The 26,178-nt window shown below is 40.3% G+C and overlaps 1 protein-coding gene across 2 annotated transcripts in view; it reads left to right on the top strand.

Annotated features, from left to right (window-relative positions):
• The window catches only part of SHTN1 (shootin 1), a 94,757-nt gene that overhangs the window by 19,407 nt on the left and 49,172 nt on the right, over positions 1-26,178 (top strand). Inside the window, exons 3-8 of one of the 2 annotated variants that reach the window (XM_035029889.1) lie at positions 4,947-5,007; positions 11,514-11,608; positions 16,467-16,635; positions 18,981-19,078; positions 21,330-21,411; positions 24,609-24,703. In XM_035029889.1, coding sequence (XP_034885780.1) covers positions 4,947-5,007; positions 11,514-11,608; positions 16,467-16,635; positions 18,981-19,078; positions 21,330-21,411; positions 24,609-24,703 — 600 coding nt within the window. The remainder of the gene's footprint in view (positions 1-4,946; positions 5,008-11,513; positions 11,609-16,466; positions 16,636-18,980; positions 19,079-21,329; positions 21,412-24,608; positions 24,704-26,178) is intronic. The other variant, XM_035029896.1, reaches the window with a different exon arrangement.

Below are 26,178 nucleotides of genomic sequence, written 5' to 3'. Positions count from 1 at the left end.
TGTGTGTGTGCGCGCGCGCCCTTCTTGGGCCCCAAACAGGCCTTTCTGTAGGTTGGCAGCCCTCCGCCGCATTCGTGCACCTTGGAGATCAAAGTGAATGTTTATGTTAGTGGAGGCTAGACACGATTCAGAATATTGGGGTTTTCCTTGCATTAACTATACGCACGGCAGCATATAAAGACGTCTTAGTATCTACAACTTCTCTGGCTCTCTGCTGAGCCTGTGAGGCAGACACTTTGGTCTAAATGGTAGTTGATGTGTGGGGGAGAAGGAAGGGAGCTGCCCATTTCGGGGAGGGGGGGAGGTTCAATGCTGCCAGTTCCCACTGGAGGCACTTACCTCTGCCAGTCATTCTGTCAGTGCTTTGAAATGCCGGCTGAGTCTTGGAAGCCAGGTATCTGCCTGGATGAGGCTCACAGAACAGATACGGAACATGGCCAGGGCTTCTCATTTTGAGACCAGGGTCTCTCCTATTCGAAACCGGCAAGGCCAGCCGCTGGTCAGTGCACCACTTCATAATGAGCCACCCTCGACTCTAGAAGAGACCTCATGTTATCCGGCTTGTGGAAAGTAGCCACGCTCAAGCTGCCGGGTTCTGCCCCGGCCACAAGCTCTCCAGAGGGTCGCTGGGCATCCTAATTCAGTGATGTGGGCCCTCACATCTGTTGCTATTGCAAAGTCTTCATGAGCAATTCTCACACAAAAAGAGGCCGTTTCTACAAATGCTGCAGCTGCCTGGGCAGGGTAGAAGAAGGGGCAGGATGGGTGAGGGGCTTTTGCAGGACACAGAGACGTAACCGTCTCCCGTAGAGGCCCAGAATCCTTGCTGACTTCCCTGTTGGTAGAAGGAGAGAAAGGTTGCGAGCTCTTTTGCTGGGTTCACCTAAAATGATGAAATAAGCGGATGCCTGGATTTCTGCTTAGTAAACGGGTGCATCCTTCATATTTTGTTCAGCTTTGGTGTGGGGATAAGTCAGCTGCATTTGCCGTACGTGTACGTCCCCCCTCCCCCCAACGCACACCCCTTTCAGTATCCGTAGCAGATGGTAAATTCTGTGGCTGCCAGTTTTATCATAATGTGGTTGCAGAAAATAGAAAGCAAAGCAAAATGAAGACCCCTGATAGAGTACAGCTGGGGTTGGGTGACAGCCTCTGAATTCTCTGGTGATGTCTGTAGGGTTCCTGTAAAAACATACGGCTGGATGATGGAAACTGGCTACTGGCATGATGGAATAGGACCGTGTTGTTGAGACCTGTTATTAATGAAAGCCCGTCCACCTGGGCCTTAGGAGCAGAGAGCAGGGGCATAATACTTTCCTTCTCGGAAGCTGGTGTAAGCCTCCGTAAAATTGCCATGTGTTGTTCATGACCAGTACTCGGGAACTGCATGGGAGGATCTTGTGTGATGTCAGTCGGTGGGCTTTTTCAGATCTGAGTAGGTAGAGTGCCATCCAGTTTAATGCTCTTGTCATGCAAAGTGTCAGTGAAAACTCTGACTTTTGATTTAAGTAACAATTCAGGTGGAGCTTTGAGAGGTATATAGAAGTATCCAAGTGGTATTAAGTCGGGGGCAGCGCTCCCAAGCACCAAATCTTAGGTAAAGACAGTTTTTCACAGGGCGTCCTACACCTTCAGAAATGCCAGATGAAGAAACATGAAGTTAATTTGAAAGTAAAACAGCAGAGGAACGCCTGGGTGGCTCAGTCATTAAGCGTCTGCCTTTGGCTCAGGTCATGATCCCAGGGTCCTGGGATCGAGTCCCACATCGGACTCCTTGCTCAGCGGGGAGCCTGCTTCTCCCTCTCCCTCTGCTGCTCTCCCTGCTTGTGCTCTCTCTGACAAATAAATAAAAATCTTTAAAAAAAAAAAGTAAAACAGCAGATTTGATTTGGCAATCATAACTCAGGAGAGTGAGTCTAGTCAGAAATTGTTTCTTTTGTGCTTTAGACTAAACTGTGCATTGTTGGAGGTGGGTGTGCAGACTGGCAAGGGGGTGGGGAAGCGCCGCATAGACAAGCCACATTCTAGAAGACAAGAAGAACATTCCTGAAACAGCCGGCCAGCAGTCTCTGTCTGGTGGGGGAAGGATCTCAGAAAGCTTGTTCAAGAATCCAGAACTCTAGTGTTTAGAATTTTAAACACCAGAAATTAATAAAGGCAGTTTATTTGTTAAGTTGGAAGTAGAAACTATATTAGACAGCATTACTTTTTTTTACAGAGGAGAGATCCGTCAAGAAAACCTTAATGAAAGAATATGCATCCTCCTTAAGGAAATGGCCCAGCCTGACCCCTCCTAAGTCAGGGTTTGGTAAACAGCCTTGCTAATTTAGAATTAGGACTTGTTTTGTGTACTCTTGCCAGAACGGATTTACCCAAATGAATGAAGATACAGACTTTCCAGGTTTCAGTTCTTGAGACATTAAAGGGGAAGACCGAACTGTTGACTTAATTTTTTTAAATTAAAAAAGATATTTTAAAGCACAGAGAAGGGCAGAGAATAACAACAAATATGTAACCCACAGAATTAACTGTTATTTTGGGGTGGCTGGGTGGCTCAGTCAGTTAAGCGTCTGAGTCTTGGTTTCGGCTCAGGTCATGATCTCAGGGTCCTGAGATGGAGCCCCACGTCAGGCTCCGCGCTCAGCAGGGGGTCTGCTTGAGATTCTCTCTCCCTCTCCCCCTCACCCCACTCTCGTGCGCTCTCTCCCTCTTTCTCAAATAAATAAATAAAATCTTAAAAAAAAAGAATTAACTTTTATTTTTTTTTTTAAACTTAAAAAAATGCTACAGATATAATTGAAGATCCTCTGTGACACCCAGCCCTGGTCCCCTTCCCTGTATTTTAAGAGATAACTAATGTGATAAATTTTGTATGTATCCTTCTATTTTGTCTTTTTATATTTCTATATATGCCGTATGTATCATGAAATATACATTTATAGTCTAAGTCTCTAAAGTGATTTTATTGGCTTAAGGTATAGATTAACATGGATTCTCCAACTCCTTTTATTCACCATTATGGCTTTTGAGGTAGAGGTTGACACATACAGCTTATGTTCATTCATTCACTGTTCTCTAACGTGTTACAGGAATATACCATGATTTATGCTGAATGTGTATGTAGAACATTACTAGAGATTCCAGTAATAGAATCTAGAAGTGGGATTGCAGGGGTGCCCGGCTGGCTCAGTCAGAAGAGCAGGTGACCCTTGATCTCGGGGGTGGTGAGTTTGAGTCCCACGCTGGGTATAGAGATTACTTAAAAATAAAAATTCAAAAAAAAAAAATAGAAGTGGTATTGCTGAGTCATAGGGCGTATGCATTTTCAATTTTGATAGTTTGTTTCCAAACTAGTTATGTTTCTGGACACTCCCACCAGCAGTATATGAGTTTTCAATTCCTGATAGCACATTTTTTTAGTTTTTGCCAGTCTATTCGGTGAGACTATCTCACTGTCTTAATTTGGGTTTTCCAAATTATCAGTGGCATCATAATTTTTTAGCCATTGAAATTTGAAATAAATATCCAAAGGCATGAAATCCCAATATATTTATCTGGCACAGTAGGATTAAAATATAATTTAAGGTTTTGTTTTACTGAGGCGCCTGGATGGCTCAGTCGGTTAAGCATCTGCCTTTTGCTCAGGTCATGATCCTGGAATCCCAGGATCGAGCCCCATGTCGGGCTCCTTGCTCTTCAGGGAGCCTGCTTCTCCCTCTGCCCCCGCTCATGCTTTCTCGCCTGCTCACTCTTTCTCTCAAATAAATAAATAAAACCTTTAAAAAAAAAAAAAGTTGTGTTTTGCTCACATGACCCTCTTGTTACACAGTATTATAGTATTCCCAGAAAATTCAGATTTTAATTATTGCTCTTAAAAATCACTTTTTAGGGCACCTGGGTGGCTCAGTTGGCTAAGCAACTGCCTTCGGCTCGGGTCATGATCCTGGAGTCCCGGGATCGAGTCCCACATTGGGCTCCCTGCTCAGCGGGGGGTCTGCTTCTCCCTCTGACCCTTCCCCCTTCTCATGCTCTCTCTCTCTCAAATAGATAAATAAAATCTTAAAAAAAAAAAATCACTTTTTAAAGTTTTAGACCTTTTTGATGAAAATCTTTCTAAAATGTGTTATACTTAACCTGTTTTGTGAAATCCACAGTAAGTTGAATCAGTCCTCATAATGAACATGAGGTGTTTATAAAATTCATTAATACTTTGAGGGCCTGTTAAAATAATGGATACTTGTTTCTATACCAGATACCCTGAAAGGTCCTCATGCTTTAATAGTTATTTTTGGCCTTTATGGTCTTACCTCCTCCTGGTGTTTTCAGTGAGTCCTCCCACCTTTTAAAACTAAAAATTAGTTTATGTAAATGGTATATGCTTATTTGGAATATTTTATATTTTCTCATTTTAATTTGCTACCTTCTATTTGGAATTCTAAGCATATGAGGGTATTTTTCCTTAACTGAAGATTTCAAGGGGGCGCACGGCAGCAGTTTTGTCTTCAAGTAGGTATCACTTCTGGCTGTGCACCAGTGTTCTGGAGAGTTCTGGAGAGTTCGTCGCTACCCAGTTTCAGGGAATCTGACCTGCAGATGTGTGGGGTGTTCACTGTATTAGCAAAATACCTACTTAAAAAGAGGCACGTATATTCTCTTAAAGAATGAGTAATTTGAACTCAAGGATGTTAAATTGGTCTGTTCCTGAGGAGATAATGAGCAGTAAGATGACTCATTATCTTGGAAGGTCCAAGGCAAGTGGCCAGATACAGATGGTACAAAGACCACGCTGGTTGAGTAGTGTAAGTACCATGTGACCGTTAATGCTTTTTAAAGGTTTTTAATTTTTGTTTTCTTTTCATAAAACTGTTACTGTTTATACGTTTGCTCTTTCTTGCCTTCCCAAATTTGTGACACACATTTAACATTTCTGTGTTTTCTCCTTTCAGTGTGACAAAATTAGGCAAGAACGAGATGAAGCTGTTAAAAAACTGGAGGAATTTCAGAAAAGTATGTAAGCATTTCGTTGGAATTACTATAACACACATAACTGTGTTTGGGAATTATGTGTGTAGACACGTCCCCTGTGTTTAGTTGCTGCTGCATTGGGCATCCAAGAAGGCAAGAATTGTCTTCCCATTTGCCCCCCAAAAAATGTCCTGACATTACTGTGATTTTCAGACAAATGGAATGACCATTATTATTTCATGAGTATGTTATTATAAAAGAGAGTTTGCACTTGTTATAAAAAAAATTTTACTATGCAGGACAGTTAAAGGAGAACAAAAATTGCTTGTTATCTTGACTCTTTGAGAAAAGGCAGTGTTAGCATTTTATAGTCTTTCTGTCTTGGTCTTTTATGTGTGGGCAATATTTATGTCTACAAAAAATAAAGTCATGCTTTGCATTCGGTTTTGCAGCCAGCTTTTTTCAGTGAGTGGTATATTATGGTCATCTTTGCATGTTAGTAGGGATGTATATTTTTTCCTGTATCCTATTATGCAACAGTACCCTAATTTATTTAAACATTCAATGATAGATGGGTTATTTCTGAGTTTTAGATATTCTAAGTAATGCCATGTCAAGTATTCTTACACATCTTTACAGTGGTCTGATTTGTTTCTTACATTAATTCATAGAAAAGGAATTCTAGTTAACAGAACTTACACATTCTTAAGAGTCTGAATGTTTGAGATGGCCCTCTCACCAAGGCATGTTGTATTCCCACAAAAGCTGTAGTAATATTCTAAATTTTTGCTGTGGTATTTTGTGTGTTATGCAAATCTGTCATTACCTTATCCTCTAAGACAGAATGTATCTGATCACACTCAGAAGGATCAGAAGGAAATAGGTCATGGGAAAAGGACCAAACCTTAGCAGGAAAAGATGGCCCTCCCCCTTGGAAGCAGGGTCTTTCTCCATCTTTCTGCAGATGCTGTATCAGGCTGTTTGATTATATCGTAAAGTGTTGACTTGGTAACTACACAACAGAACATTTTATTCTTGTTGAAAGTTAAACAGCCATGAAAATGGAGCATTATAGTTCATTTCAATAGCCAGTTTATTTCAAGTGTCTGGTTGTAACAAAACCTCAGGGGAATATTGTTGATGTTACTTTTCTTTGGAGGCCAACATGCTATGACAGAAATACCTCTTATTTGTGAATGTATGAATTGCAATTGCGTAGGACTTTCTTCTTCTCTAATGCAGGATTAATTTGATGTCCTTACACTTTTGCTGACACCGGGTCACACTGAGTTATACCATCGACATTGTTACCAATTCATGTTCTCAAATTAATTACTGATAGTGGATTGGCATGCTGTGTGTAGTAGGAATAGTTCAAGTTCTTAGGGTCGGACTTATAAAATGCTCTGGTCGGGCAGGTAGTAGGCATGTTGCTTCTTGTGTTCTGCAGAAATGGAAGGAGCTTTTCCCCAAATCAGCCTACCTTTAGAGTAACATGTAAACTGCTTTCCTCTCCCACTTCCTTTTTCCCTTTGTCTCTTCCTCTAAATATCTTTGATAGTTTTAAAAAATTCACATTTTTCCTTACGAGCAACTCAAAGCCTGAAAGAATCGATTGAAAGGTTAGTACAACGATCTTTATTGTTGTATGCATTGAATTTTTGACTTTTCTAAGTCTGCTTAATTAATTTAAAGTTTGGACGGCAGGGGAACAGAATGCCGACTCTTGACTCCGTCTCAAAAGAACAGAAAATGGGGACGACGAAAACTCGAAATATTTGTTAAAACATTGTGTCTGGGGTAATCGTTGACGACTTTCGAACAGAGAACAGAATTTCCGATTTGGAAGGGATTGCAGCGGTTACCACCGGTAAAAAGCACCATTTGATGTGCACCCACGTAGTCCTGAGCAATTTCTGCATTAGTCAAATTGGGATAAGTGACCCTGCCTCATAGGCTGTTCAAGGAATAAATGAGATAATTCATGTAAAAAGTGCTGAACACAGTGCCTGGCATTATGGTTTAAGTGCTCAATAAATGTTAGCTACTGCCACCACCATCTCATTTACTGTCCCATCCCGAGCTTGGGTGCCCTTCAGTGTGAAGAGGCTGCGAGTCAGTTCACGAGTGAGTTTTCAGACCCTGGTCTTGGCCCTTGGACAGCCCTGGGGGAAAGTATCTTCGGGCGCTAAGTTGAACGTTGCCTGCCCGTCATGTTCACCTACGAGGCCCAGATCTCAGTGAGGGAAGAGCTCCCTTAGGTCGGCGGGCTCTACTCACCTAGCTGACCATGCTCTTCTTAGCTGGTTTCATCCGTTTCTCCCTGCCATTCTCTGCCCTCCGCCAGCTCTTCCTGAGCCTCTTCTCCTGTCTTCCTGCACAGAGCACCACTGCAGAGCAAAGCCACGTTCCCTAGGGAGACAGATCTGTGTGCGAGAAGTAACTAACGGCCTTTCATGTCCTTCAGCCAGAACGTGAGAGCCTTTGCTGTGTGTTAGGACGTACCTGTTTTCCCACACACCTGCCAGTGCATCACTGTTCCCACACTGTGTGAAGACCTCTCAAGTGATCTGACGTTGCAGGAGAACGTACAGCGTGTCCACCACGTATGCTGCAGAGACATCCTGCATCTGGGCGTTGCTGAGGGTTGGCTGGATGGAGAGGAGTTTTGCTCAGGGCAGTCCCATGGGTGGTGTCACGTTTGAATACAAGTTAGAAAGAAGCCTAGGAAATTGGAGTGGCCTAGAAATTAGTTTAGCTGGGCTTTACCAGTTAGAACTGTATTTTGGGATATATGCTACTTGACTTCTCTGGGCTTCGATGTTCTCAAATAGAAAATTGCTGTGATGATACCTACCTCCTAAGACTGTCGTGAGGACTCAGCACAGGACAAGTGGAAAGGGTTTCGCAAAGGCTGAACACACAGTTGGCCCAGTGGTGGGTGATGGTGGTTGTGTCCTAAGCAGTTCCGTTCTAGAGAGAACATTCTTGTAAAGGGGTGTTCACAGACAGATCTAGGCCTGATAGATTTTTCCAGTCACTCAAGCAAACACAGACGTGACTTCCTAGTTTATACCTAGCAGTATGCCAGGTGCAAGAGAGTCCGATGTGAGTAAAGCAGAGTCTCTGCTGTAATGCTTGTAGTTAATAAAAGACAAAAACAAGTAAAAAAGAAAAACCCAGTTGCCCTCCATTCCACGATGGCAAGTATGTAAGAGTGTTTTGGGGTCATGAAGAGGATAAAAAAATTCTGCTGATTCAACTAGACTGGTGGAAGCAATCATTGATGTACTTGTAGGTTATGCTTCTGAGTTGTCAGAGTCATTAAAAACAACTCTTATTATGGAAAATACCAAGCTTATTATACGGAAGTGAGAAAATAATGCAATGAACCCCCATGTATCCATCATTCAGCTTCAACAGTTACCAACTCCTGGCCAGTCCACTTTCATCTCTGTCCATACATCATTCTCACTGACCTCAGACTATTTGGAAATGCCAGTCATCATATCATTTAATGATAATTTCATCATAAATGAATATAAATATTTCAATATGTGTTTGTAAAAGACTAGGATTCATCTTTCTTCTGTTTTAAGCCTCCATGTCCTCCAAATTACAGGTATTTTAGGTGTAGTTATCACTCATGATCTATGGATATTATGAGATAAGCCTGAATTCAGCACCATAGGACCAGTCACTAAATGAACAAATTAAAGTTTTTTTAAAAAAACTTTCATCCTTTGAAAGGTGCAAATAAAATTATATGTTACAAAAATTTCTGTTTTGTGTCATGTAACCTGACTTGTGGTTTTAGCAATGGGGTCGTGCTTTTTAAAGATATAAATGCCCTCTGAAACATGTTATTTTCTTTTAAATCTAGAAAGTCGATAGGTAGGTTTCCTTGCTCCCTATTTAGCATTGAGATAATTTTTTTAAACTAGAAATCAAAGCACAACTTTTGATTTCTACTGTTCCCTCTTAGAGGAAGAGATTAAAAAAAAACGTATTAGATGGGGCCTGCTGTATGAGAATTGGAGAAAAATGTGGGCTAGTGCTGCCTGTGTAAGTTTTATCAAGTTAAATTACAGGGCAGCTTTTTACAAAATGTTCAGAAAATAAGTGTGTGTGTGTGTGTGTGTGTGTGTGTTTCTTTTTGCTGGGCCTAAACCTTGCTATGTGGAATGATTTTTCCTTACTCTTCCATGAGCAAGAATGTTACTGAATAAAAAGTCAAATTCCTATGAAACATGCAGAGTGTTTATGTTTTTGTTATGATGGTGGAAATACCAGATTGTGGCAGAAGAAGTCAAGTAGTTAAGGCTAAAAATTCAAAGTAATATTTGATGTTGTAAAAATTGTATAGGTTTCTTTTCTCTTTCCTTCACATTTTTGAAGAACCTACCTTGTAAACATAGTGATAAAATGCCAAGAATATTAGGATTTTAAGGAAATAATAGAGCCTATTATTTAAACTACAATATAAAAGGCAATTATATTGATGAAGAGCTACATGGGCTTTGTGTGTGTGAATAAACTTGGCCTGTGTTCAGCTTCTATTTGTTCTTCTGGCATAAACACATATTGTGTGTGATTCCAGTTTAATGGGGACCCGTTTGTATGCCAAGCAGCTGCATTTTAGGACCTATTGCGTGATTTCATAGCTCTCTGAAAATTGGTTCTATTCAGAACAAGAGATAGAAGAGGAGAGGGGGGTGGCGTGGAGGGGGGGTGGGCAGAGCCTCCACACACAATCATTTCTTTTCAATTGGAGCCAGAAAGGTTGATGACAACATGACCATTGTGTTATAATGATAAGACCACTAAGGCATCTGTACCTCTCATCAAGGCTCACACAACAGCAGATACAATTTAATTCACAGCTCTGTCAGCGTTGCTGATACCATTATGCCGTCTGTCTCCACAGTTATAATCACTGTCCTCGGAGAAATGCAGTTGAAATGATCTTGAGCAGTCAAAGAAACTCTCAATTAAGGCTGCCACTTCCAATGTGTCAGATTGTGTCTTATGCACTTGGTACAATTTTCACTTCCAATCCTGTTTATTTACCATGTCTACCAGTAATTACGCTTAACGTGTCATTTAGTGAGGGGGGCCCCTGCCAAGCCGATTATTGGGTGCTGCTGTACCATTGAGTGGGAGTTTCTCGAAGTCAATGCCATCAGCAGCTTTTAGGCCCTGATGGGATGCAGTAGTAATGTTGATAATGCAAGTATCGTGCTCATCAAGTCATAATTAGATGCCACTCAAATGTGCCACTTGTAATAACAGTGTTGATTCATGTTTTTCTCGGTGACTGCAACTACTAATTAGTTAAGTGGTTTTTGGTTGGCCTGCATTTGCTGCAGATTATTATTACCCCTGAAAAAATGTCAAGGTTAGAGATGTTTCTGGCCATTGAGTGCTGCTTTATGAATTTGAATATTAACATAATAAGAACTTTGGACAGACTTAGGAAGTAATACGTTTTTGTATTTAATTTGGAGGGAAATTTCTTTCCCCCGAGTTTAATCATAATTGCAGGTTAATTAAGCTTAAATGAAGCAAAAGTAATCTCTCTTTGTGTTACGTGAGCCCAGTGCTTTTTGCCTAACTTTGTGGGGTTTCACACTTGGGTGTACTTCATTTTTCTTTTTTAAGCCAAACAAATGTCAATAAGCATACACGTCTATAGTGAAGTTTAAGATTCCGAGCATTTTCCTTTAACTAGAAATGTGGGTGAAAGGAATTGGCACTTGGCTCTCCCTTGATCTTCGAAGTATAATTCAGGTTCTAAATTACTTTGTACCTTTGAATCTCAATTTGTATAAACCAGCTACTAAAAGAACCTGAAAATTACTATTTTTCAAGCATTGGTAAAGTGTCCAGGAAAATTGTATTTTTCTTCCAATCTTCCTGACAGTCTGTGATGCAAGAAGCATCCGCTTTCATTGTCATAGAGTCCATAACTCTCGTTGCTATACTTTTCTGCCCTGGAGTTTATTAAATCACAGTAACTACTTTAGCACTCATAAGGAAGGCTGTTGTATACTGACCTGAGCTAAACTGCCACATTGTTATTCCGGTTAAGGAGATCGAGTTGAGATTTAATTTTAAAAATTTCTCACTCACTCATTTTCCTTATTAGATCCATGTGTTCTGTCCCGCTAAGAAAAGGAACTCACGTTTGCCACTTTTTATTTAGGAGAGATTCTTCCGTCTAAGTTAGTGGACGTGTCTGTCTCCGTGAACAGCTGCATAGAAAAGCGACACTTAAAAGCATCCTAACTAGCTTTCTGAAAAATGTGTGCATTGGCAGTGAAGGCTCTTCACTTTATTCTTTTTTCTCCCCCTCCACGTCCACATATTGGCTAAGACTCAATCAGGGCAGCATCTTCCACGACTTTTTTTTTTTCCCCCCTCCATGCTAGCTAAAGGTCTGGCGAGCTAAAGAAGTGAAGTATTCTGAGTCATGGGACACAATGTGTGGGCTTCTGGAATCGCTGACTAATCTCTGAATGCTGAGACTTTTTTCCCCTCATTCCTAGTTTCTCACATGGTTATAGAGGAAGTCAATTTTATGCAGAACCATCTTGAAATAGAGAAGACTTGTCGAGAGAGTGCCGAAGCTCTGGCGACAAAGGTGAGACTCTTCAAATAAGGGAACTCTACCTGCGCTTTTTAAAAAAATTTCAACTTGCTTTTGTGAAGAGTGGCCTCCTATCTGCTTTTGCTTTTCTAATCCATTGCCTCTGCTCTGATGAGGAGGGAAAGTGTCTAAAGTGTTGTAAATTCTCGGAGTCCTAGAATAGGATTTTGTAAATATCTTAATGCCTAGGTTCTTTCCATTGTAAAGGGGGCATTTGTATGTGTGCATTTCAACATCGGTGCTTTTTGCCTCTGAAAAATGGCCCCAGAGTCGTTTGTTCAGCTGGACTTTCTAAGTGTCTGTGCATTGGGTGAACAGTTTAAAACAAACCTGGTGTAACATGAAGGGGTGCAGTGAGTGTTTCATGTTTGATTTAGATGAAAAAGTCAGCCTCCAGCCGTACATTTCAGGTGATTATTTGTGAAAGCAGAGTGAGGGCATGCTGAAGGTGACCTCCAGTGCTTCACTGATTGCTTCTCGCTGATGAATTTACCAAGAGTGTAATTTTCTATATTCTGTCTCATCAGAAGTACATTGTTATTAAAGAATCTCTGTCTTACGTATTTTGGGTTGGGTAAAATGCACCTGAACCACTTCATCAGAAAATGGATTACAGCAATTTTTAACCAAATATCATTAGTAATGCCGGTTGTGTGTCTTTCTCTCTTCCCCATCACCTCCCTCCAAAGTATGTCTTTGGATGTGACTGAAAGTCTGCAAATCAATCAGCCAATCTGTCTATATCTCTCTCTATTTAATTTGGATGCATTAGCAGTGTGCTTGCTAGAGGTATTTGCTTAATTGTTTGTGTAATGACACTACATTAGAATTCATAAGATAATGCAGTCAGAACCTAAGAATATAAACGTGTGCATGCAACTCCTGTTATTCATTTGAAGAATACACAGCAATACAGACCATTGCTTTAAAAACAGTGATTGCGTGGGTGCTTTCCCATCATTTCTTCTGCGCTACCCTTCATTAAGTGTTCACTGGTTCACAGAACTGGGTGAATTCTCTTTTCGTATCCTTTATTCTTTCTTTTGCAACAGGTAGAAAAAGATATCTTTGGAGCATACTAGCTGCTCTGACTCTTGCAGTGGCTAAGTCCAGTCCTTGTATTTTCTCTTGCTATCGATAAGTATCCTTGTTGCCAATAGTACATGCAAAATGAGAACACGGATTACCTTGCAGGGCTGGCAGAGTTAATGGAAAGCAACAGTTTGGGAGGCAGTATATACAGGTTTTATTCCCAGTGATGTCATTTTGGGTATATGTGACTTTGGGCAAGTTATTAGTTCTGGTCTCCGGACTGCTGTAGTCTCAACTCAAAGGTCAGGATGGACTAGCGTTAGGACCGCAGGGAGAATGGGACAGACTTTTCCTTTTTCCATGATGCACTCCACTCATGGGTCTGTACAGTCCCCTTTAAAAAAAAGATTTCATCCCCGCCCCTTCCTTTTTTTAGCTAACAGGTGACTTGGAGCAAGAGAATGCACCTCTCTGAGCTACAGTTGCCTTGTCCTAAGTGTCAGGGTGGACCAGCATTGATTACTTAAGAATATCCTAGACCCACTGACACTGGGAGTGCGGCCCAGGCCGGCTGTGTGCTGAGAAAGCTGCCAGGGGACTGTTGTCTTCATCCCTGGTTATGAACCACTGTGTTACTAATCTCAAAGGTCAGTTTTATAATTTAGTCTTGACAATAGGATCCTTCACTTACACGGTTTGTCTTCTGTTCATGAAGTCTTTCGAAAATGGCCGTATGGTTGATTTTTGAGGATACAATGTGACCTCGTGGGACTTGGAATAAAAACAGGTCAGAAAGCCTATAGTTGTGCTCATTGGACTTGGAAGATACTACAGCTTTGAATGCAAAGTTTGGAAGCTCCATTATATGCATGATCAATAAAGTAGCACAACCTGATTTAGGTATCCCAATTGTCATTTTTGAAAGTAGACTCCTTTTTTTTTTTTTTTAAAGATTTTATTTATTTATTTGAGAGAGAGAGAATGAGAGACAGGAGGGTCGGAGGGAGAAGCAGACTCCCTGCCGAGCAGGGAGCCCAATGCGGGACTCGATCCCGGGACTCCAGGATCATGACCTGAGCCGAAGGCAGTCGCCCAACCAACTGAGCCACCCAGGCGCCCAGTAGACTCCATTTTTAAAGCAGCAAAGTTTCTATAAATTTATTCTTATTTTTCTAAATCTTTGCTCTCAGATTAATGACAAATGGAAGGTTTAATTCTTAAGATGCAATTTGCATAATTTTCTTAAGAGCAAGGGTGGCTTCTTTGCTAAAATGTGTAGGTTAAACTGATAAATGTAGACCAGTTATTTAAACCATATGGTTCAGATCTGTTTAACTTGCTTATTTTGTATCTTTAAATATTCATTAAGCTGCACCCAATATAAAAACTGTTTAAATTTGAATGTAGTAGAAGATTCTGTTACTGTAGGGTTATAAAAGATTTATTTTTGCTTTGTGACTTAGAATGGTTCCAAAAAACAGTTAGCATGCCATTAACATATATAACTTGATGAATAATAACTTCAATGAAATTGCTTAGCCAAAATTTGTGAATTCAGAGTTTTTAAAAATACCCAGTTAGTATGGTTATGAGATCTTTATGTACATAAATCTTATGTTTCTTCCTTCAAAATGTGAGAATGATGTTTCAGAGGAATTTCTTCTGTGTGGCTTTTTTTTTTCTTGAAGAGTAGGCTCCTCACCCAATGTGGGGCTTGAACTCATGACCCTGAGATCAAGAGTTGCATACTCTACCGCCTGGCGGGCACTCCATGTGTAGCTTTTTTCTTGAGTTAGTAACTTTGTTAATGAGAGTAGGTGTATTATAGCCAGATAGTGCTGGTGGATTTTGGTGCCTGGCTTGATAGAAAGAGGCATTAAACTCTTTTGAGGTTAGAACTGTTAATGAACAAGTTATTAAGTATTATTGTGACAGTGGCCCAGGGATGAGCCTATTAAGCACCAGATGGCAAAAATTAGTATTTTTGTGCTTTTGTGAATATCCTGGAGGAAGAAAAAGTTGCATGGATGTGTATCTTGATGGAAGAAAACTAGCTGATAAAGTATTCCCAAACGCACAACCTGAACCTCTTTTGTTACTATTAGGAGTGGATACTGAATTTTTCCTGCATGTCCGTCACTAATGTTAAATACTTTCTGTGTAATATCTCACTCAATCCTCATGTTATGGGGCAGAGGCTATTTTTATCCTTAGTTCGCTGATGAAGAGACTACCACTCTGAAAGATGAGATTATTCTAGAGGCAGAGATGTTGGATTATAGAGCAGGATTCTTAACTCTGACTTTATAGAAATGGGTATGGAAACACTGCCTTTCTCTATATCAAAGATTCTTCATATTGATGTGCATTAGAATCACCTGGGACCTTGGAGAGAGTACTCTGCTGGGTTCCACTGCCAGAGATTTGGGTCTGGTGAGAGCCTGTGCACTGGGATTTTTTAAAAGCACTCTACAGATTCTAATGTGCTAAGCTGGAAACCATTAGTTTAAGTATTAGGAAACAGAATTACAAATGAAGGCTTGAGTGTTTTCACTTTTTCCTTCAGTTGTGATTTTCTCCTGCCATTCAGAAAAGATGGCATCTTATCAGCCAGGATCCTTGAGCCTCTGGTGCCCCACTGTAGCATACATGGTGCCAAGAACCCACAACAGGCTTTACATGAATGTTTCGTCTTAAGGGAGAGGGGCTTGGAGATCATGGGCTCATCTCTTATCCCTGATCCTCTAACGGTCCGTGGGGAGCTAGAAGCTGGAGCTGTGCGCTGGAGACAGGGAAGAAAGGGGCTGTGTTGGATTCCCTGAGTAGAGCTTATAGGCTTCCCAGGGGGAATCTGAGGAAGGGTTTATAGCCATTTCTAATAGAATCTTCCTGATTCCGCAGAGAGGTCAGGGAAACCACTTGTGCTCCAGATTGGGCTACTTGAGATATAGTTAGATTCGGTGTTATTGGGGTGAGAATCAGATCTCCCAGTTTGAAATGGCCTGGGCTTTTCCCTGAGGGAAACCCTAAAGGGTCCTACTTATGATCACAAATGAAGGACCAAAGTCGGACAAGTTACCAGCATGTCTTACTCTGATGTAAGGTTTATAGTAGAGAAGGTAGTTAGCTTTCCAATGAATTAGGTTTCTGTTTCTATTTATTTCCAGTGTCAGTTATGTAATTCAGAACTTGTCTTGCTGGCCATTGGCCCTTAGTAAAGGAAAAAAAGTTGCTTTTTTTTTTTTTTAAGATTTTATTTATTTATTTGACAGAGAGAGAGAGCATAAGTAGGCAGAGTGGCAGGCAGAGGGAGAGGGAGAAGCAGGCTTCCCACGGAGCAGGGAGCCTGATGCGGGGCTCGATCTCAGGACCCTGGGATCATGACCTGAGCCAAAGGCAGACACTCAACAACTGAGCCACCCAGGCGCCCCTGGGCTAGCAAACATTTAAAGGGTGTGCACAGCAGCAAAGAAAACATTTTCTTAAAATAAAATCTTAATTAAGACTATTAAGGATGGAATAAGTTGAAATTTGATTTAATCTGTATTGGTGTCTTATCTTAATTCTTCCTTTGTTATCAGTTATAACTAGCATTTTCCCATGCTGCTGGCTGTAATCCAGGCATCAGGTCTTACTTTAATAAGTTTAATGCTAAAAAGTATAAATAAAACCTTACTTCATGAATCTTCTAATTGTTAGTTCATGCTGTGGGTGTTGATGAATATGTAAGACAGAAGTACACTTAATCTGTCTATTGTTTAAAAATCCAAGACACTCATTTGACTGCTGTTAAAATAACTGTTTTTATATTTTGCCTTAGCTAAATAAAGAAAATAAAACATTGAAAAGAATCAGCATGTTGTACATGGCCAAACTGGGACCAGATGTAATCACCGAGGAGATCAACATCGATGACGAAGATGTTAGCACCGACCCAGAAGGCTCCGCAGAGACCTGTGTTTCTGTGCAGTGTCAGAAGCAGATCAAAGGTGGGACTCTTGGCTTCGTCACTGAGCATATTTTGGATAATGTTTCTCAGCCCTTGTTGCCCATTGGAATCACCTGAGAACTTTAGAACTTGGGTCCAGCTTCAAAAAATTTCGGATTTAAAAAAAAAAAAAAAAAATTTCGGATTTAAATGTCCCAGGGAGTAGCCTGGTTGAGAACCACGATAGGACGTAACGTTGGTGCATTATGAATTGCTTTCTCATTTGGGATTTGGCACTTTTGAAAGCATTGTCTTGATGGAAACAACCAGTGTGTAAAAATTCTTAAAAATACGGACTATGCATTGAGATATTTTTGTTAAGCAAAAGAAAGAATGTATAAAAATATATTTAGCCAATGCCTCTCGTTTGTCTGGTTCTTTTTTGGAATCTTTGGGGAGGATTCCTCTCCAGATTGCTTAAGTCTGTGCCCTCAAAGGACTTCTCATCTGATTCAGGCACTGAGCTGTAAGCAGTATGCGGCGTTCAACTTCAACGCTGTTAGACCTCACTGTGTGGGTCAGTGGGAAGTGGAATATCACACGGTACCTCTATTAAATACACTTTAATTTTATTCATGATTATATATACACGTGATTGTATGTACACATTGTTTATGTTAAAGATGGAGGAAAGCAGTCTGGGGCTCAATAACTTTTAGGGCATTTTGGCATTAGGCACATGCCAAAAGCAACACTCGCTAGCCTGTTGGTTTGGATAAAACTGCAATTGGAAGGAGAGAGAAGGAAGTATAACGAAAGCCATCGTTCCCTGACTCTCCACCCCCTTGACCTAAGACAAAATAATATTTGTGTCAGTGGGGAGGGAGAAGAAGTTTACAGGATTTTCTTTTGTTCATGATTCTCCTCTCCTCTTAGGTCTCAGATGGTATTGTCTCTTGTTCCTCCTTCAGGATTAGCCAGCCAGTGGAGAAAGAGATTTTGAAATAAGTGTCTGAGAACTCTTCCAGTCTGGGTTCCTATAAAAGCTTGATTCAATTTATAAGTAACTCCAGAGAAGGTTTTTAATTAAAAGCAGTTAAAACCTGGGGTGCCTGGGTGGCTCAGTCGGTTAAGCGTCTGCCTTCAGCTCAGGTCATGATTCCAGAGTCCTGGGATCGAGCTCCGCATCAGGCTCCTTGCTTGGCAGGGAGCCTGCTTCTCCCTCTCCTTCTGCCTGCCGCTCACCCGGCTTGTGCTTGCTCTCTCTCCCTCTGTGTCAAATAATTAAATTAAATCTTAAAAAAAAAATGCAGTTAAAACCTGAGTAGCAAAATAGGAGACCTTGGTTATCAATTTTAGGATTCTGTGCTAATCTGTGTATATATATTTTTTAAAAGATTTATTTATTTATTTGAGAGAGAGAGAGATGTAGAGAAAATGAGCAGAGGCAGAGGGTAGGGAGAGGGAGACTCCTCAAGCAGACTCCCAGCTGTGTGTGGAGCCTGACTTGGTGCAATCCCAGGACCCTGAGATCATGACCTGATCTCCAGGCGAAATCAAGAGTCAGACAGTCCACCGACTAAGCCACCCAGTCACCCCTCGGTGTATATTTTTTTTTTTTTTTTACTGTTTGAGTGGTGGAAGTAACTTTCATCTATCACCAGAAGCTTTTGCACTTAACGGTTGCTAATATTTTCATTTTGGTAATACAGTTTTCATTAAATTCCGGTAATAAGAAATACGAAATAAATTAAGAAACAAAACAACAACTCGGGAGAGAAAATTACTAGAATTAACCTTTTTCAAATAGGTTATATTTTGAGTCCATTCGAATAATGTTTGAGGGCTATAAGTTGGCAGCAGGTCAGGATTTTTTTCTGCAAAGCAAAATCTGCAAATTATCAACTGCCCCATTTGTTTGTTATATTTTATTGTGACAAGAATCCATGCCATTTTAAAAGAAAAAGGAAATTGGTACTATGCCTTAATTTGTTTTGCTGAAATCTTAAAAAATTTTACTTCTAAAATCCCAGGTAGTTTTCTAAAATATGGGTTTGATAGCATGCAAAGAAAACATGATCTGGTATATTTAATAACACAGTGAGATTGCATGATATAAAATTATTAATAACTGTGGCTGTATACAGGGGCACAGAAGTGAGATTTCCATCATTCTCTGCTTCTTTATTTTCGTTTTAGCTGTTAAATAATCTTGACCGTAAGTTACACATGGACTGGCATTTTTCAGTTCTTTTGACAAGATTGATTTCTTCTTTTAAAAATAAGTTTAAAAAAGTTACTACATCTGAAACTAATGATGTACTATAAGTTCGCTAATTGAATTTAGATTAAAGAAATGTTTATTTATATTGTTTCCCTCCCCTTATTTTTTCTTTAAAAATGCAGAACTTCGAGATCAAATTGTATCTGTTCAGGAGGAGAAGAAGATATTAGCGATTGAACTGGAAAATCTCAAGAGCAAACTTGTAGAAGTAATTGAAGAAGTATGTATCTTAGGCCTGAAAGGCAAGACTTCTGGTGTTTTCAGGGTGTTTGGAGACTGGCTACGTTAAAAACTTGCTGTTGGAAGTTGATTTCAGGCGTGAGAACCATGTACCAATTTTTATCTTCTCTTCTACCCCCTGTTTCAAATATACAAAAGGTGTAGAACATAAGATCACGGACATTTGTATACTCAATACCTAGCTCAGTAAGTAGAGCACCAAAATAGCAATGAAGTGTCCCCGTTGTTTCCCATATTTCACTATGGGAGGCGGATTTGTAAGAATGATATCTGCAGTTTACGTCATCTGCTTTATTGTTGCTGGTGAAGAAGTATTTGGCTTCTCTATCAGACAGTTTGGCTCGGTTGGGAATGGCTGTCCTCTTGTATCCTTCCAACATAAGTGTATGTGATAGATGGCAGAATGGGTTCAAGTGGGTGTTTAAGAATCTTTTTATTTTTCCTTTTGAATAGTCTTTAAGAACAGGAGCACATAATTGCCTTTCTGTGCGTGATGCTTTGAGGAACTGCCTTTGCAATCGTGACTTAACATGTGTCAGTGGTTCCCAGATTCTACAGCCCAAGCTTCTAGACCCATCCCTCAGGCGGCTTACGAGTAATGCTGAGGAATCGAGGCGTCGGTCCCTTCAGTGGGCAGCCTTACCCAGCTACCTCAGTTTGCATACCTATCTGACAGTTTTTGTAAGGGCCAGAATGCGAAAAAGGTTGGGAGATGGTGTCCACCAATTACAGCCTTGCTCACATTTACTTACCGTGGCAGAACATACTGATGAGTGGGAAGAAGGATGATGCTATTTTGGAAGTGGCATTCCTGTTGGAGAGTGTATACCAGTTACGAATTCAAACCGAAACCAAAAATAGAGTTTATCCTAAAAGCATCCAGTTCACAGGCTCTCTGGCATGCCGATGGATTCAGAGTCCTTTTCCAGGACCATTATCTTAGTTTGTTTGTTTCTTTTTTTTTTTTTTTTTTTTTAAGATTTATTTATTTATTTTGAGAGAGGGAGAGAATGAGAGAGCACATGAGAGGGGGAAGGGTCAGAGGGAGAAGCAGACTCCCTGCCGAGCAGGGAGCCCGATGCGGGACTTGATTCAGGGACTCCAGGATCATGACCTGAGCCGAAGGCAGTCGCTTAACCAACTGAGCCACCCAGGCGCCCTTTAGTTTGTTTCTTGACTGTAACCGTTGTAGAGAGACAAACACATTTTGATGCACTCTCTTCCTCCATTATGATTATTTACTGATGATCCTGTTCCCCTCCCACTTAGAGGTGTTCTTAGAAGCCCTTTCAGTTATTTTTATTATGACTATTTCAGACATGTGGAAAGTATAAAAAACACCCATATATCTACCACCTAGCTTAATACATAGTCCTGAAAACCCCAGTGTCTCTCTCCCTAACTGCATTCCCCTCACTTCCTGCCCCATTTTCCTACACAACCATTATTCTGAATTTGGCTTTTATCATTCCAATGCATGTATTTATATTTTTTGCTACAATACATAGTATTTTGAGTGTTTTTAAATGATGTAAATGTACCTGCTTTTATTTTTATTTTTTTTTTAATTTTTATTTTAAGTAGGCTCCATGCCCAACGTGGGGCTAGAACTCACGACCTGAGATCATACTCCACTGACTGAGCCAGCCAGGCACCCCTGTATCTGCTTTTTATAATTCAGCATAGTGCATTTGAGATTTATCCACTTTGATATATGTAACTTTGCATTCTTTTTTTAAATGGTCCTATGATAGTCTCTTCCAATTGATTGATGTCAAAATTATCTCGGAAATGTAAGTTTTTTGGGAAGATTTTCATGTGTGTTTTATTTAAGCCAGAAGTCATCAAAGTTTAAAGTATTTTTTATTAAAAAAATTGATGTATTTTTTCCTTAATTTAAATGTCATCAGAGTTCTCTGACTATATGATTTGTCTGTTGTCTGGGTGTTTTCTAGTTGGATTTTTGCCTTAAAAATATCATTTACATGGGTAGGGACTAGTGCTATTTGGAATTTGTAAAGAAGTTCTCTATCAACGGTATATCCTAACTTAAATAGCTACCTTTGAGGCCTTAAGAACAACTTTAATAAAATCCCAACACAGTAAAGCCAATTACTGCTTTAAATTATAACTTCATGTTGACTGTTGAACAGCAGTTTATCACACATCACCTTATGTCATATTTTACAGTGTTGTGTGTTTTCTTCTCTCACAATCTCACATTTTTTTAGGTAAATAAAGTTAAACAAGAAAAAGATCTTTTAAACTCAGAAGTTCTTGAACAGAGAAGAGTCTTAGAAAAATGCAATAGAGGTAGGTGTCTCCAGTCTTTTTTCTCAGATACATATGTAATTTATTTGGTTTGCATACATTTTGTGTTGTTTCGTACCTGTGCCTAAAGAGTCTTATAGCAAGAATATCCTATCTTGGTTTTCCTGATTTCTCACCACGAGTCTCTCTCTTCCCGGTTATTTTATCATTCACCTCAGAGTCTTGGGACTTCTAAAAGTGCTTTCACTTGAGGAACTTCCGACCCATTTCAAACCAAAACACTGTTCTGTCTACATGTATCCTGGGACAAAGGCCATATTGGCTCTCCTCTCAGTATTTGTGTATTTGGTAGGTTATTTTTAATCCAGAAGAGAGGATATCTACACAGATACATACAACATGATATGAAAAAATTTTAAATTAAGAGAATATAGAAAATAGGGCAAAGCGAAAGTAAAATTAAATATTGCTATACAAGGTTGCATGCTTGCTGTCAGGTCTTGTGCATTCCTGTCCGTGTGCAGTCAAGTTCTGGCTCTGAGCTGTCTAGCAGCCAGCATGATGAGAGATTCACGATCATTTATACGAATCATACGAAAATGATCCTCTTGGTCATGAGAGGCAGACCTGGTCTCATGGTGAGAAGGAAATTTCTCCAAAGGCTACCTCTAGAGAAAACGGAATCCTTGTTGTAAAACACAGCATCACGTCCCATGGGGGCTGTGTTTTTGCATTCCCTGGTGCAGGACAAGGGAGTGATGCCAGAGTGCAGGAAATCTTCAAGCCTTCCCTGTTGTCATTGGTGGTAGTTCTCCACCTTTGGGTGATGAATTGAGATTTTTGAATAAATAAAGGACCTCGTAGTTCAGTGTGGGAGATACGGTAGATTGTGACATTTCTCAGCTCCTTCCACATTTAAGAAGATAGAAACGGTCTTGATGTACTGTGCTAGAAACAGAGGGTTCTACAAAGGTTAATCACGTGGATCTTGCCTTCAGAGAGCCCTCTCTCTAGGAAGAGGGAGATCATATAAATAAATGCATGATGAGGACCAACCTAATTTCTTTCAGAATCCAAGTCAAAAGGGCCAGGACATGTGAAAACTCACTTTTTATTATGGTGTTCTGGACTTAGAAAAGAGAGTCAATTATGTTGCCCAGGGCCTTCAGAGAGTCATAGTCGTCTTTGTTTTCTTTGCGAAATTTCTTTTTTAAATAGGTTTGAAATCATTTGGCTCTCAGGGACCTATAATTCACATCACAAACCACCACTTATATTGCTTTACTGGAGTAAGACTATTCGTCTTTCCTCTGAGAAGGCAGTAGATTTACAGAGTACAGAGCTTGAAATTCTATGTCATTACACAGCAAACCAGTCCTTAGTCAGTTAGGACTGAAGTGTCCTGGCGGAACATTGTGTGAAAGCAGCCATTAAGAGCGCCTTTTTAAAGATTTTATTGATATGACTCAGCTCAGGATTGAAAGTGCCTCTGTAGAAGCAGATGGAGAGACCAGTGTGATACCAACCTGTGTTGTGTCTAATTTCTAATGGCGTCATCACTCCCTTGGTCCTGTCTATATCATTATTTAAGAAAACAGGCCACAGAATGTCAAAAAGTAGCAAAGATTTTGTGTTGCTACTATTTGACAGGACCTTCCCTTTAAAGATTTCTGTCCTAATTCTTTAATTCAGAGCTCTGAGTCTGGGCCTGAATGGATCTAAGGCTGTTTCTCTTTGTAAACATGGAGGACGGTTAAAAATAACATTTATATATAACCTTTCACATGTTTCCTTTTCTGTGAAATGCCTCATCGACGTGTTTTGTATGCAGCTTGTGTGTATATATATATATTTTCTTTTTATTCAGGTAATATACTTTTTTGGTGGAAAACATAGATTCAAATAGGAAAAGGAAAAAAAAAAATCTCAATCTTTAGAGCCCAAAGATAAGCACTATTAACATCATGTATATTCTTCCAACCTTAAGAAAACCATATATATATACATTAAATTGTTTGTTAAATGTGTTTATAACATTTGTGGAAGCTAAAAAAATATCAGCGAAAGAAATACCTCTTTACCCATTGACACCTTACAAGCCCCTGAATATCAATCTCCACTTGTATCCCCTCCCTTGGATTTTTATCATTGCTTTTATTTCTAGTTCTACCAAGTATGTATATATCTCTAAATAGCATGTTGCTTAATTTTGTATGTTTTTGAACTTTATATTAATTCTGTCACCTTGCATATGTCCCTGTGCAATTTCTTGTTTGTGAGGTCTATCCCTGTTAAAGGGCTTTGCTCTGGTATGTTGACTTTCACCGCTGGGTAGTATGTCATTCAATGTCTATCCCAGAATTCATGGATCCAGTATCGTGTCGGTGGCTGTTTGAGTTTTTTCCAGTTTTTTGCTCTTCCAAGTCCTGCAGTTATGAAAATTCTTATATGCGTCTCCTGGTACATGTGCCCTAAGATAACATGCCAAATGTAAAAGTTTATCTTCAACGTCAGTACAATGCCAGATTATCTTTTGGGTAGATTTCAACTCCTGTTAGCAGTGTGTTTGTTCCATTGTTCTGTATCCTCTCCAAACTTGGTGTAACTCTACTTCTTGATTTTTGCCAGTTCCCTCTTTGGTGAGTCTAAAAAGGTGCCTGTGTTTTTACTTTCCATTTCTCTGATTACTAATGAAGAAGAGTATCTTTCCGCACATTCACTGGCCTTTCATACGTTTCCTCTTCTGTGAAGTACCTCGGCAATGTGTTTTTATGCAGCTTGTAAAAAACAGAAATGAAGTCATTTAAAAAATATATCTTTTGGTTCCATAAATATGCTTCTACAGTGTCATTTCGAAAGCAGAATCATGTTTCTTGTATATACCGTACTTTCCTGGGTCTGCCATGTGAGACCATCTGGATCATTTCACTGTTTTCAGCAGCGATGCTGAGAGTGTTCTTGCAGCTTTATTGCTGGATGTGTTCATGATTTATTCTCTTGGGGGAATCAGTACATTCCTAAAAGCAGAATTGTGGAGTCAGAGGGTATGAATGGCTTTAGATTTTTGATTCACATTGCTGAGCTGCCCTCCAAAAAGGTTCAGTCCATTTATATTTCAACCAGCAATGGCTGAGGGTGCTTGTATGCTGGTACAAAGAATCTTTTCAACACTGTTTTTCATCCGTATTCCTGACTGTCTGTGTGGCACTTTGTCCATTTCTTTTCCTTGTCTTCCTAAGTGTCCATGCTAGCGGTAGAAGAGTATGAGGAAATGCAGGTAAACTTGGAACTGGAGAAGGACCTTCGAAAGAAGGCGGAGTCATTTGCACAGGAGGTAAGTATCCACAGAGACCTAGTTTTAAATTTGTATTTCTTAAAGAACTTTACAGATGACATGTCGAAATATGTTTTGAAGTTGAATAAGAACTTACCACTTAGAATTAAGGGAGGCCAGCTATGGGATAGTGTCAGGTTCACTACAACAGGTGTTAAAAGATCTGGGTTCAAATTTTGGCCATGTCAGTCAGTCACTCATTGTATGACCTGAGAGCAGCCAGCCCCTTAGCCTCCTTGGGGCTTCACTTTCACCATCTGTAAAATGGGTGATACTACGAGCCCAACCAAGTAGATTTTGAAATCCAATGGCACAATTCTGCAAAAGGATTTTGTACTATAAAATGCTGTTATAGGGGAAAGAAATTATATTTAGGGATACCTGTCACTTGTGATGGAAAGTCCAGCTCAAGTACAGGATTTCTGTCTGTTTCAGTAGCCTTAGGAATCCAGGTTACATCTCCAAATACCTTCTCAAATAACAGTATCATGGGGTTAGTATTTCTCTTCACCTGCTAGACGGTGATCTCATTACGCGAGTTGATTTTTCCACTAGCTGTGGAACATTGCCATGTTGTACATCCATCATTGTAGCCTTTCACCAAATCACATGTCAGAGATAAGCTCTGGGCTTCTCATGTTCCGGCTTCCCTTTGCTGACGTGTCGCTGGGTATTCTGTGGCCCCAGGGCTGGTTTACAGGGAAATGATGAGGTACCAGTTGGCCGAGCTGTAACGGCTTACGACGGGCTGCTGGTCTGCCCGAGATTTCCATCGTGTCTCAGGATTTTGAATCTGGGTGCACACTGTAGGTTGTGGAGGAAGGTAGTTAAGGAAACGTAGAACGTTGGTAGGCAGAAGTATCCAAGGTGCTGAAGGAAGACAAAGCGTGGGGTTACGGGAATGACATTTGAAAATCAGATTACGGTTTTGTGCAGGAGTCCTTCTGCGCGTGAATGTAGCTGTGCTAGCAATGAACTCTGTGAAAGGTTTAGTCCAAGAAGATGTGATTTGAAATATTCTGATTCACTTTATTCAGAGAGTTTAATGAAAGGTGAGTAAAATTGTTCTCTTATTACTTGGGAGAAGGAAAAAAAAAACTGAAGTGTGTCACAGCCGCTTGGAAAAGCTGCAGCGATATAAACAGTCGAGGGGGAGGGAGACTGGGGATAATGTGAAGATGCTTCCGCTGTAAAACTGAAAAGGTGGGCTTGTTTTGACCCACATGCCAGGGTCTTATTTTGAGAGACATTTTCAGTTTTCCATCTGTTTGTTGTTCGTGGACTGAGGTTAGAATACAAAACAGCTCGAAGAAAACTCGAGGGCCATGCGGTAGCAGACAAGATTGACCGAAGAAGCAGGATTCCGCTAAGATTCTGAAAACGAGTGACTGACTCTGCCCTTCACCTGCTAGTGCTCGGCGGAAACGGCGAGGCGGACACGTGACCCCGCCCGACCGGACGAGGCGGACACGTGA

The sequence above is a fragment of the Mirounga leonina genome, unplaced genomic scaffold (assembly GCF_011800145.1).
Source record: "Mirounga leonina isolate KUSES-001 unplaced genomic scaffold, KU_Mleo_1.0 Mir_114, whole genome shotgun sequence".
In the NCBI taxonomy this organism is placed as follows: domain Eukaryota; kingdom Metazoa; phylum Chordata; class Mammalia; order Carnivora; family Phocidae; genus Mirounga; species Mirounga leonina.
The sequence above is the reverse complement of the archived record's forward strand: the minus strand, read 5'-3'. Positions and strand labels throughout refer to the sequence as shown.